The 13,405-nt window shown below is 50.4% G+C and overlaps 1 protein-coding gene across 12 annotated transcripts in view; it reads right to left on the bottom strand.

Annotated features, from left to right (window-relative positions):
* MROH1 (maestro heat like repeat family member 1) overlaps nt 1-10,486 on the bottom strand; it is a 67,456-nt gene extending 56,970 nt beyond the window's left edge. For 6 of the 12 annotated variants that reach the window (XM_073794279.1, XM_073794280.1, XM_073794281.1 and 3 more), the window contains exon 1: nt 10,337-10,482. In XM_073794279.1, coding sequence (XP_073650380.1) covers nt 10,337-10,367 — 31 coding nt within the window. In that variant the 5' untranslated portion in view covers nt 10,368-10,482. Of the gene's footprint in view, nt 1-9,684; nt 9,761-10,336 lie in introns of those variants that run through there. The other 6 variants (XM_033843030.2, XM_033843033.2, XM_033843034.2 and 3 more) reach the window with 4 other exon arrangements.
* Nucleotides 10,487-13,405: the final 2,919 nt, after the last annotated feature.

Here is a 13,405-nt window from a genome sequence, read left to right as displayed (position 1 = left end):
CGAGCTCTGCAACAAGAAAAGCCACCACAATGAGAAGCCTGCGCACCGCAACGAAGAGTAGCCCCCGCTCGCCTCAACTAGAGAAAGCTGCGCGCAGCAACGAAGACCCAATGCGGCCAAAATAAATAAATAAATTTATTTTTTAAAAAAAAAGAAGAAGAAATTACGCAAGGCCAGGAAAGGAGCCACCCAAAAGGATTAGCAGCAAATAATCCCTGGAGCTCACAATGAGGCAGGAATGGGCCTGCTCCCAGCAATTGGGGGAAACACCACAACTCACAGGGTTCTGGGAAGGGCACTAAAAAAGATTTCAGCTCAGTAAAGAAGTAAAATTAGGGAGTTCCTTGATGGCCTAGTGGTTAGGATTCCAGGCTTTCGCTGCCACGGCCCGGGTTCAATCCCGCAAACTGTGCCATGCAGCCAAAAAAAGACAAAGAAAAAAAACAAGTAAGATTAGCCCGACGCTAAATGCCATTCTGGTTTCACCTAACAAAGCTAAAAGCAAGACCTGAAAAGATCAAACTGTTCCCAAATAACTTAGCCACAACCCAGCACAAAGCCTGAGAATAGTAATAGGAACACAAAAACATCTAGCACTAACAAAGTAAAATTACAATGTCTGTCATCCAATCAAAAATTACCAGGCAGGGACTTCCCTCGTGGTGCAGTGGTTAAGAATCTGCCTGCCAATACAGGGGACACGGGTTCGATCCCTCGTCCGGGAAGATCCCACATGCCACGGAGCAGCTAAGCCGGTGCGCCACAACTACTGAGCCCACGTGCCACAACTACTGAGCCTGCATGCCACAACTACTGAAGCCTGCACGCCTAGAGCCTGTGCTCCGCAACAAGAGAAGCCACCACAATGAGAAGCCCGTGCACCGCAACGAAGAGTAGCCCCCACTCGCCGCAACTAGAGAAAGCCTGCGCAGAGCAACGGAGACCCAACGCAGCCAAAAGTAAATAAATTTATTAAAGAAAAGAAATTACCAGACATGCAAACAGGCAAGAAAACTCAACCCATAATGAGGATGAATCAATCAATAGACACTGACCCAGAAATGATGCAGAGGAAAGAATTAGTAGTTAAGGACATTTAGATTATAATTGCATTTCATATATTCAAGAAACCACAGGGAACACTGAGTATGTTAACATAAAGAGGCTAAAGTACAAGAATGGGAAAAGAAAAACAAGGCTGACAACTAGTCATAAAAAAGCTGGAGTGACTATATTAATAGTAGACAAAGTGGATTACAGAGACACAACAATTCTAAGCATTTATGCACCTAATAACAGAGCTTCAAAATACACAAAATCAAACCTAATAAAAATGCAAGGAGAAAGAGACAAATCCAAAATACAGTAGAAATTCAGCACCCCTCTGTCTGTAATTGTCAGAACAAGTGTACAGAAAATTGCTAAAGGTACAGGAGACCTGAACAATACTGTCAACCAACTTAAGTAGTATTTATAGAACACTGTACTCATTAACAGTAGAATATGTATTTTTTCCAAAATCACATGAAACATTTACCAAGACTGACCATATTCTGAGCAATAAAACAAGTCTCAATAAGCCTAAAAGAATTCGAGTCATACAAAGTATGCTCTCTGAGCACATGGAGTTAAATTCGAAATCAATAAGAGAAAGCTATCTGAGAAATCCCCAAGTATTTAGAAACTGCTTAATATGCTTCAAAATAATGCATGAGTCAAAAAAGAAATCAAAAATGAAATTAGAAAGCATTTTGAAGTGAATGAAAATGAAGACATCAAAATTGGTGGGAAATGTATAGCACTAAATGTCTGTATTAGAAAAGAAGAATGACTTTGTGAATTTGAATAAAAGAAACCTAATTTAGCAGGGAGTGCGGAGGCCAGAGTGGGAGCTCCTGTGCACTGCCACTCCAGGTGAATCACAGACCCAACAGGAAGAGTCATGACTTGCATTCCCCGCAGGAAGATGTCTCTACTTTAGGACCCTGGCAAGAGGAAGGAAGATCTCTCCTTGCCCGGCAACAAGCCCAGCAGATGGGAACCCTCTCAGCTCAGGCACTGGGAAGCCATCACCATCCTGAACTCTCCCATCCCTCCGGTGGACTTTCCTTCAGAGCAGCCCCTCCCAACTTCCTCCTTTTTCTCTGCAAAGTAACTTCCTCTCCTTTGTTTGCTGGACTAGCCTATAGTTTTTGCTATACCATGGCTGCAATTCTCTGCTATTCCCAAATAAACACATTTTGCTGGTAAAATAACTGGCTGTTTTAGTTTTAAGGTCAACAACATCAAATTCCACCTTAAGGGACTCCCCTCGTGGCGCAGCGGTTAAGAATCTGTCTGCTCGGGGCTTCCCTGGTGGCGCAGTGGTTGAGAGTCCGCCTGCCGATGCAGGGGACACGGGTTCGAGCCCTGGTCTGGGAAGATTCCACATGCCACGGAGCAACTAAGCCCATGCACCACAACTACTAAGCCTGCACTCTAGAGCCTGCGAGTCACAACTACTAAGCCCGCGTGCCTAGACCCCGTGCTCCACAACAAGAGAAGCCACCACAATGAGAAGCCTGCGTGCCGCAATGAAGAGTAGCTCCCGCTCGCCGCAACTAGAGAAAACCCACGTGCAGCAACGAAGACACAACACAGCCAAATAAATAAATAAATTTATTAAAAAAAAAATTCCACCTTAAGAAACTAGACACTCAAAAGAAGCAAAAGGAAATAATAAGTATCAGTACATAAATCAAAGAAATAAAAACAAAGAATAGAAAAAAAAATCAAAGTACCAAAGCCTAGTTATTTGAGAAGATCAATAAATTTGATAACCTCCAGCCTGACTGATCAGGAAAAAGAGAGAAAACACAAATTACCAATCTTAAGAATGAGAATGGTGACATCACTACAGATTCTACAGATATTAAAAGGATAGTAAGAATATATTCTGAATAACTTTTTGCCAGTAAATTGGACAACTTAAAAGAAATAGACAAGTCAATTATATCTCAATAAAAAATTATAAAAATTTAAAAAATAAGGGCTTCCCTGGTGGCGCAGTGGTTGAGAGTCCGCCTGCCGATGCAGGAGACACGGGTTCGTGCCCCGGCCTGGGAAAATCCCACATGCCGCGGAGTGGCTGGGCCCGTGAGCCATGGCCACTGAGCCTGCACATCCGGAGGCTGTGCTCCGCAACGGAAGAGGCCACAACAGTGAGAGGCCTGCATACTGCCAAAAAAAAAAAAAAATTTAAAAAATAAGAGAAATAGGGCTTCCCTGGTGGCACAGTGGTTGGGGGTCCGCCTGCCGATGCTGGGGACGTGGGTTAGTGCCCCGGTCCGGGAAGATCCCACATGCCGCAGAGCGGCTGGGCCCGTGAGCCATGGCCACTGAGCCTGCGCGTCTGGAGCCTGTGCTCCGCAACGAGAGAGGCCACAGAAGTGACAGGCCCACGTACCGCAAAAAATAAGTAAATAAGAGAAATAGACAAGTTCCTTGAAAGACAGACTATCAAACCTCACTCAAGAAAAAACAGATAACCTAAATAGCCCTATATCTAATAAAGAAATTGAACTTGTAGTTAAAAGCCTTCCCACAGAGAAAACTCTAGGCCTAGATGACTTCCCTGGGGAATTCTGTCAAACATTTAAGGAAGAAACAATACCAACTATATACAAATTCTTCCAGGAAAACTGAAAATAAAAAGCACTTACCAAGACTTCCCTGGTGGCACAGTGGTTAAGAATCCACCTGCCAATGCAGGGGACACGGGTTCGAGCCCTGGTCCGGGAAGATTCCACATGCCACGGAGCAAGTAAGCCTGTGCACCGCAACTACTGAGCCTGCGCTCTAGAGCCCACGAGCCACAACTACTGAGCCCGCACACCACAACTACTGAAGCCCGCACACCTAGGGCCCGTGCTCTGCAACAAGAGAAGCCACCACAATAAGCCCGCGCACCGCAACAAAGAGTAGCCCCTGCTCGCCGCAACTAGAGAAAGCCCGCGCGCAGCAACGAAGACTCAATGCGGCCAAAACTAAATAACGAACTAAATAAAAACACTTACCAACTGATTCTCTGAGGCCAGCATAACTCTGATAACAAAACCAGACACAGATACTACAAATAATGAAAACTATAGACCAACATCCCTCATAGACACAAAATTTCTTGACAATATTTTATCAAATCATATCCAACATGTAAAAAGGATAATACATCATGACTAAATTGGGTTTATCCTATGAATGCAAGGTTGGTTGAGTATTTTTAAGTGCAGCCAATGTAAGTCACATTAACAGACCAAAAAATAAAAACCATATAATCATCTCAATAAATGCAGAAAAAGCATTTGCCACAATCCAATATCCACTTATAATAAAAATTATCAACAAACAGGAATAGAAGGGAACTTCCACAACCTGACAAAGAGCACCTAAGGGAAACGTATAAGAACATCCTTAATGGTAAAAGACTAAATGCAATCCCTGTAAGATGGGGGACAAGGCAAGGATGTCTGCTCTCACCCATTCTATTCACTATCATACTGGAGGCTCTAGCCTATGCAACAAGGCAAGGAAAACAATAATCTAAGGCATCCAAATTGAAAAAGAAGTAAAACTGTTTTTATTCACAGATGATGTGGCCATCTATGCAGAAAATCCTACAGAACCTACAAGTGGAACCAGATCAATAAGTCAGCTAGCAAGATCACAGGATATAAAATTAACATTAAAAAAGCAACGTATGGGGCTTCCTTGGTGGTGCAGTGGTTAAGAATCCACCTGCCAATGCAGGGGACATGGGTTCGATCCCTGGTCTGGGAAGATCCCACATGCCACAGAGTAACTAAGCCTGTGCACCACAACTACTGAGCCCGCACTCTAGAGTCCACGAGCCACAACTACTGAGCCCGCAAGCCACAACTACTGAGCCCACGTGCCACGACTACTGAAGCCCGCACACCTAGAGCCCGTGCTCCGCAACAAGAGAAGCCACCGCAGTGAGGAGCCCACGCACCGTAATGAAGAGTAGCACCCACTCGCCTCAACTAGAGAAAGCCTGCACACAGCAACGAAGACCCAACACAGGCAAAAATAAATAAATTAAAAAAAAATTAAGAACAATAAAGCAACTGTATTTCCATATACTAACAATAAACAAAAATTGAAAAAGCCACACCATTTGCCACTGAGCAAAAATTATATGAAATATTTGGGGATAAATTTGACAAAAGGTGGACCTGGTGAGAGATAGTAAAGAAAACTTAAATAAATGGAGAGAAATACGGTACAAGGATATCAACTTTTTACAAATGCATCTACGGATTGAAGGCATTCCCAATCAAAATCCCAGAATGTTTTTTGTAGAAATTGACAGACTGATTCTAAACTCATATGGAAATGCAAAGGACCTAGAATAGCCAAGACAACTCTGAAAAAAAGCAAACCAAAACTAAACTGGAGAACTTACACTACCTGACTTCAGGACTTACATGTCCAGTTTTCAACAAAGGTACAAAGGCAACTGAGTGGAGAAGAGATAGTCTTTCAACAAACAGTACTGAACTGGACACCCACATACAATAAGTAAACTCCAATCTATACCTCACGCCACACACAAAAACTCCAAATGACCCACAGACCTAAATGTGAAACTTAAAACTATAAAACTTCTGGAAAGAAACATAGAAGAAAATATCCATGACTGACACCAAAAGCAAAATCTATAAAAGAAAAACTTGATAAACTGACATTTGTCCAAGCACTGCTCTTTGAATATGCTGCTAAGGGAGTGGCAACTGAACGAGTGAGCACCTCTAAGGCCACCACTCAGCGACAGACATGCCATGATCAACGTCAGCGCCCCCCCACCCTCCTCGCTCCACCCCCACACTGCACATCAGACAGCAGATGCCCTGCTCCTTCTCTGAGAGCTGATCCCTGGCGGCCGCCTCACCTAACCCTGCCTTTGGCCACTTCCTCCACGCTGAGTGCTGGCCTTTGTCAAACGCAGGTCACATCACGTCACACCGCTTCTCACTGATCTTCACTGTTGCCCACAGAATCAAACCAACACCTTCAACGAGGGCTGTCGCAACCTAGACCCAAGCCCCTCTCTGCTTCTCTCTCGCCCCTCACGCTGCAGGCGTCCAGCACCTGAGCGCCCTGGGCCAGGGCTTCGGCTCTCGCACCTCTGCTTCTGTTGGTCCCTACAAGTACCCTGCCCCGCCCTGCCCCCTCCACCCCGGGAAACCCACTCATTCCTCAAGGGCCAGTCCCTTAGCGCACCCCTCCAGCGGGTGACCCAGTGTTCCTGCGGCCCTGGCTCCTACGGGGACTGTGGCATCAGTTCCAAACAATGACAGTTGTGCGTGCCAGTCCGCTCCAGCGCACTGTGAGTGGGGAGAAAAGTTGTGGTTTATATCCTTAGTATGCACGCAATTTCAAAAAACAAACAAAAGCTGTTCATTGAAGGAAAAGACCCAAAATCCTCCCGTAAGACTCAATATTATACAACTATCGATTTTCCTTCATCTACAAATATGTGAGTCGGGCTACTGGAGGGTACTTGATAAAATGGTTCCAAAGTTCATATGGAAGAATCAACAGACAAAAGTAGCCAACTAAATTCTGAAAAGTATGTGAACAGGATTTGTCCTATGTTGTGTTAAAACGTATTAAAAGGCTACCGTAATTAAAACCATGCTATTGTTCTAAGAAGAGGTGAACAGATCAACAGAACTGTACAGAAAGTCCAGAAATAAACACCAGTAAGGAAGAAAAGGAAGATTTTAAATAATGAAGACAGATTAGCCAATAGTGTTGGAACAGCTAGTTAGGCACTTAGGGAAAAAAATTAGTCTTCCCTACATCTTTCCTTACCCCAAAATAAATGCTAGATGGATATAAGTGTTACATGTAAAAATGAAATGTAAGTCCTAAGTAGAAAATACAAGTACACATTTTAGAGTCTTGGAGTAGGAAAGGACTTTCTAAGCCAGACACAAAAACCCACACACCTTGATGAATGTTGTTCAGTTGGACTATATAAAATTTTTTAATTTCTGAAAGTCAAAAACACACATAAATTGAAGACCACATCCATACACATACACCTAAGCCCACAACCCCACACTCTCACAACTCACCCCATCCTCAGTGGAGCATAAAGTAACTAAAAGACAAAGCAGGTCCAACCGTTCATAACCGTTCATAATCAAGAGGCGAATCTGTCTCCTACTAACACGCAAAGGAGCCCATCCGCACCAACAAGACGAACAAGAAGGAGGGCGGTATGCAGACGGCCAGTCCAGGACTGGGCTCTGCCCGCGTCACGAGTGAGCCGCTGGGAGTGAGGCCTGCACACAGCTGCGCTCTGCCAGCACCAGACGTTGTCAGTGCTGTGGCCACCACACAGGTGCGGACAACCAGCAGAGCCTGTGGAGTGTCCCCCACAAGCCCAAATGGTCGCGCTGCGTGACGGGATCATCCACCTCTCGACATCCGTCTACAGAAGCCCTCCCGTGAGTGCAGATGTTAGAAAACACACGTGTCAATCAGGGATCTGGTTAGACTTTTTAAAAAACAAGCACTGGAAAAAGGTGGCTGTCAAGTAAGTATAAACTACCTGGCTGGTGGAAGAGCCGGGCTTGACCGGTTTTGTAAGTTTCCACCTGCTGCCCCTGCCCCAGGCCAGGAGGTCTGTGGAGCAGACAGACCTGTGAGCACAGAGCTGACGGCAAATCGAGGTGAACACGCTGCAGGGGAAGGGGGTGCAGAGACGGGGACAGGTCTGGGAGGCTCCCCGCGTCCCACAGGATGCACTGAAGAGGCACCATCTCCTTTAATCTGCACGGCCAAGCAGGTCTGCGAGGCACGTGCTGTCAGCAGCTGGTCAGCGATGGGGCGGGACTTCCGCCGGGACTGGCTCCTGCACTGCCCTCCTCCACACCTGCCCAGATGCTCCCAGCACAGGGCACGGAGCAGGGCCAACAGGGTCCTCCTTCCCACACTGGACGCGCTGTGGGTGAGCGCGGAAGCAGCTCCCTCCTCCCTCTCCCACCCCTCCTCCTCGCTCACCTGTACTCAGCATTCATTCAATGGCATTTAGTAATGCCCACTAGGTGCTGCCCCCACCCACAGAGCCCCTGGCCTGAAAGATGCCCACTTGTATTATGGCTGCCACATGAACTGGCACACGCTAACAGAGGTGCTGGGCCAACTTTGCCGAGCCGGAGAGGGGTCAGAAGTGCGTGTGGGAGGCCAAGGAGGCCACACACAGCCCAGCCCAGAGGCAGCCAGGAGCTGGTCTGGAGGGTAGGTGTGTGAGGGGAGACTGGGAAGTCAGGAGGCCCTGGGGGGTCGCAGGAACTCCCCACCCCCACCCACGCACAAGGCCCAGGGTCTTCCCCTCTTAGCACAGGAGCTAGAGAAGGAATCAGCTTCCAGAGTCACCGACAAGAACCTGGGCAGATGACCCAGGAAGCACAGTCCTTTGAGAACACCGTTTCTCAACATAAGCCATGCCAAGCGGTGTCCCCCCAGAACTGGGTGGCCCTCCAGCTCAGTGGAGAAAGCACGTTTCTCACGACGTCCAGCAGCCACCATTCCTTGAGCACCGAGCAGGAGCCTTCCTGGGGCCCTACCTCGAGAAGATCAAGTAACTCAGCTCCACGAAGGGGCTCACGAGATCTGGGGCTGCTGATCACAGACAAGCAGCGAGCCGGCTGCCCACCTGGGCCTCGGTGGACCCTGGTCCGAACTAAGCACAGACACCTGCTTCCAGGCACAGGCGGCAGCTGTGAAGGTGAGGGAGCCGGCAAGCAGCCACGGGCTCCACCTCTGATCCCCTGAGGGCCCTCAGCAGGCAGCAAACAGCCCTGGAGGAGTGAGAAACTGCAAGACGCAGGTCCAAACAATCCACCGCAGCATGGACGTCGGTGTCAAGGTAACCAAGACAGCTCAACTCCAGGTGATCCTATTCTGACACCAAAGAGAGACGAGAGACGCGTGCTTGCGTGAGCCATGATGGCCGAAGACCCTGCTGACAACAGCATCCCCAGGCCCTTTGGCTGCCAGGACCACAGGGGCAACCACGTCACAATCATGCCACCACTCAAGTGTCCCACACTGATGATTCCCGCATGGGTCTCCTGGGGCCCAGCGCCTGCTGGCCTTCTCCATCTGGACCACCATTGCCACGCACACTCAACGGCTCTAACACCATCGTCACCCCGACTTCTCCCCGACCCCCACCTCACCTGCCTCTTTTCCTGTATCATCGTGCACTCAGCTACGTGGGTCAGAGGTCAGCATCACCCCCTCCTGTTCCTCTATCTCCCTTCCCACACCCTACAGTGACTCACTGACCACCTTCTTCCCCACCTCTACCACCATCCCTTTCCAGGGTGGTCCCCTCAGCCAGCCTCCACCCCAACCCCACCTGCCCCTCGCACCAGGCAGCCGCTCCCGCTTACATCCCCACACCCGCCCCCTCTGCCCCCCGCACCCCTTTGTGCCTCACTGCCCTTGAGCTTACCAGTCAGCCCCGCCCCCACCCCGGCTGGGCCGGCAACGGGGAACCTCAGGCCCTAGCTGTGCTGGCGCTCCAGGAAAACCAGAACCCAAACTTGGGCCTAAGGGCCCAGGGGCTGACTGGGAGCCAGCCCTGGCCTAGCACCACGGAGCTCTCACCTGGATTGAGAGCGGGACGTCCTGCAGCCCTCCAGCTTCACGCCTACCTTACATGACCAGTAATCCTCAGGACTGTGGATAAAGTACCTCCCTGCTCTACAGTCAAAGAGAAAATGGAACGAATACAACGGCCCCTGCGCGTTGGGACTCTCGGGTTTAGGCTTAGCTTCCCATAGGGAGGACCCCGTTTTCCCCCCGGGGAAGCAAGGGCGTGAACCACACGCCTCCGGAGTGACAGGCGCTAGGACTGGGGACCGAGCGCCCCCCAGGGAGGAGACGGGCACAGAGACCAGGTACTCCGAGTCCCACCCTGGGAGGGCACGGGCACGGGGGCCGGGCTCCCCATGCCGTTGCGACGAAGAATGTGAGCGGCTCGGCTCCCAGGGCGCTCTTCCGGGTTGTGACGCGGGAAATGCGGCTCCGCGCGCAGCTGGGCGCACCTGAGCCCGGGGAAGGGGGTGGGCTCGGCCCCGCGACGCCCGGGACCCTTTCCGCGCTCGCCCGGTGACCTTGGAGAGGCGCCCCCTGACTCGGTTTCCCGCGGCGGCCTGGCCAAGGGGGCGGCCCGAGAGTCCGCAGCCCAGGCTTCCCCGACGGGCGCCTCGCCGAGTTACCGCCGCCAGCCCCGATCCCGGGCCCCGACCCCATTTACCTGAGGAGCCGCGGCAGCCGCAGCCCGGCATCCGCCCTCCCGCCTGCCGCTGACCGGAGTGGGCGGGGCCACGCGGCGAGGCCACCGCCCCCCCCGCCAACCGTGGCCCGGCGCGCGGCAGCCCGGCCCCGCCCCCAAGCGATCTCTGCGCTCACTGGTCGGAGGTGCGTCCCTCTCGCCCTCTCCACCCGGTCCCCCGAACGCCAGAGAGTGAGAGTGCGCAAACTCCGCCTCGCGCTCGGCCCCGCCCCCTGCCGCCCCGTGACCGCCACACCTGACTGTTGGGCGCCAGTAGGGCAGCCCTGTCCGCCTCAAGGCGTGCGGCCGGCCACTGCGCAGGCGCAGGACGCGGCTCCCTTCCCACTCTGCTGTGTCCTCGTACGACATTTACACCGCGATGATCCCGGCACACAGACACCGCCCCACATACCGGGAGAGGCATCGGCGACGCCGGCTCGGCGCGTCAGTGCGCCCAAAGCCGGTCCTCTCACAAGCACATACCTGTCCAGGTACGCACGCCAGGTGGGCCTGACCGGGACACACACAGGCACTGTCATGCCCTATATCTCTCACACATGCACACACACTGAACACCCAACCAACACCCGAGAGACCCAGGGCCGAGGATCCCTCCGCAAAAAGGTACACACACGCAAACTGGAGGCACACGTCCAGTATGCCAACAGACCGTGGGAATCAAGATGAGCAGCCATAGGGCTTCCCTGGTGGCGCAGTGGTTGAGAGTCCGCCTGCCGATGCAGGGGACACGGGTTCGTGCCCCGGTCCGGGGGGATCCCACATGCCGCGGAGCGGCTGGGCCCGTGAGCCATGGCCGCTGAGCCTGCGCGTCCGGAGCCTGTGCTACGCAACGGGAGAGGCCATGACAATGAGAGGCCCGCGTACCGCAAAAAAAAAAAAAAAAAAAAAAAAAAAAAAGATGAGCAGGCATCAATGAAACTCCTAGGGACTTCCCCGGTGGCCCAATGGTTAAGAACCCACCTGCCAATGCAGGAGACACGGGTTCCGGGTTTCAGCCCTGATCCGGGAAGATCCCACATGCAGCGGAGCAACTAAGCCCGTGCACCACAACTACTGAGCCTGCGCCCCAGAGCCCGCGAGCCACAACTACTGAGCCCGCAAGCTGCAACTACTGAAACCAAGCACCTAGAGCCCATGCTCCGCAACAAAGAGAAGCCACCACAATGAGAAGCCTGCGCACCACAACCAAGAGTAGCCCTCGCTCCCACAACTAGAGAAAAGCCCAGGCCCAGCAACAAAGACCCAGCGCAGCCAAAAATAAATAAATTAAATAAATAAATAAATTTATTTATTTATTTAAAAAAATAAAACTCCTAGAAGAGAACATAGGCAAAACATTCTCTGACATAAATCGTACCAATGTTTTCTTAGGTCAGTCTTCCAAGGCAATAAAAGTAAAAGCAGGGCTTCCCTGGTGGCGCAGCGGTTGAGAGTCCGCCTGCTGATGCAGGGGACACGGGTTCGTGTCCCGGTCCGGGAGGATCCCACGTGCCGCGGAGCGGCTGGGCCCGTGAGCCATGGCCGCTGAGCCTGCGCGTCTGGAGCCTGTGCTCCGCAACGGGAGAGGCCATGACAGTGAGAGGCCCGCGTACCACAAAAAAAAAAAAAAAAAAGTAAAAGCAAAAATAAATAAATGGGACCTAATCAAACTTAAAAGCTTTGAAACCATAAACAAAACAAAAAGACATCCTATGGAATGGCAGAAAATATTTGCAAATGATGCGACCAACAAGGGCTTTATTTCCAGAACATACAAACAGCTCATAGAAATCCATAAAAAAAAAAACCCCAATCGAAAAATGCACAGAAAGGACATCCCTGGTGGCGCAGTGGTTAAGAATCCGCCTGCCAATGCAGGGGACATGGGTTCGAGCCCTGGTCCGGGAAGATGCCACATGCTGCGGAGCAACTAAGCCCGTGCACCACAACTACTGAGGCTGTGCTCCAGAGTCCGCAAGCCACAACTACTGAGCCCACGTGCCACAACTACTGAAGCCAGCATGCCTAGAGCCCATGCTCTGCAATAAGAGAAGCCACTGCAATGAGAAGCCTGCACACCACGACGAAGAGTAGCCCTGGCTCACCACAACTAGAGAAAGCCTGCAGGCAGCAACGAAGACCCAACTCAGTCAAAAGTAAAATAAATAAAATAAATACACTTATTTTTTTTAAATGCACAGAAGACGTTTCTCCAAAGACATACAGATGGCCAATAGGCACATGAAAAGATACTCAACATTGCTAATTATTAGAGAAATGCAAATCAAAACTGCAATAAGGTACCACCTGACACCAGTCAGAATGGCCATCATTAAAAAGTCTACAAATAACAAATGCTGGAGAGGGTGTGGAGAAAAGGGAACCCTCCTACACTGTTGGTGTGAATGTGAAGTGGTGCAGCCACTATGGCAAACAGTATGGGGGTTCCTCAAAAAACCCAAAATAGAGTTGCCATATGAGCCAGCAATCCCACTCTTGGGCATATATCTGGAGTAAACTATAAGTTGAAAAGATACATGCACCTCAGTGTTAATAGCAGCACTATTTACAACAGCCAAGACATGGAAGCATCCTAAGTGTCCACTGACAGATGAATGGATAAAGAAGATGTGGCACATGTATACAATGGAATACTATTCAACCATAAAAAAGGATGAAATAATGGCATTTGCAGGGACATGGATGGACCTAGAGATTATCATGCTAAGTGAAGTAAGTCAGAAAGAGAAAGACAAATATAACGTTACCCTCCCCTTGAAATACCTGGCGCAGCTTCTCTTTTCCTAACCCCCAGGTCAGTAGCAAACCAGTTAGTTTGCCCATATTTTCTATACTCCAGGCAGTTTGCTAGACAAGGGTTGTGGGTGAGCAACGGAACATCAAACACCAGCCTTGTTCTCAAGCAGCTCACAGTCCAACAGGGATGACAAAATGTGCCGCAGCAGTTCAATTCCAAGCATTCCGAGGCTCTCCCTGCAGCGGGAGCACCCTGCGGACCGTGGATCCCGGCGGGGACAAGTCCAGTCCCCA

Source organism: Tursiops truncatus, chromosome 17, assembly GCF_011762595.2.
Source record: "Tursiops truncatus isolate mTurTru1 chromosome 17, mTurTru1.mat.Y, whole genome shotgun sequence".
Taxonomy (NCBI): domain Eukaryota; kingdom Metazoa; phylum Chordata; class Mammalia; order Artiodactyla; family Delphinidae; genus Tursiops; species Tursiops truncatus.
Note: the sequence above shows the minus strand (reverse complement) of the source record. Positions and strands in the feature narration are given on the sequence as shown.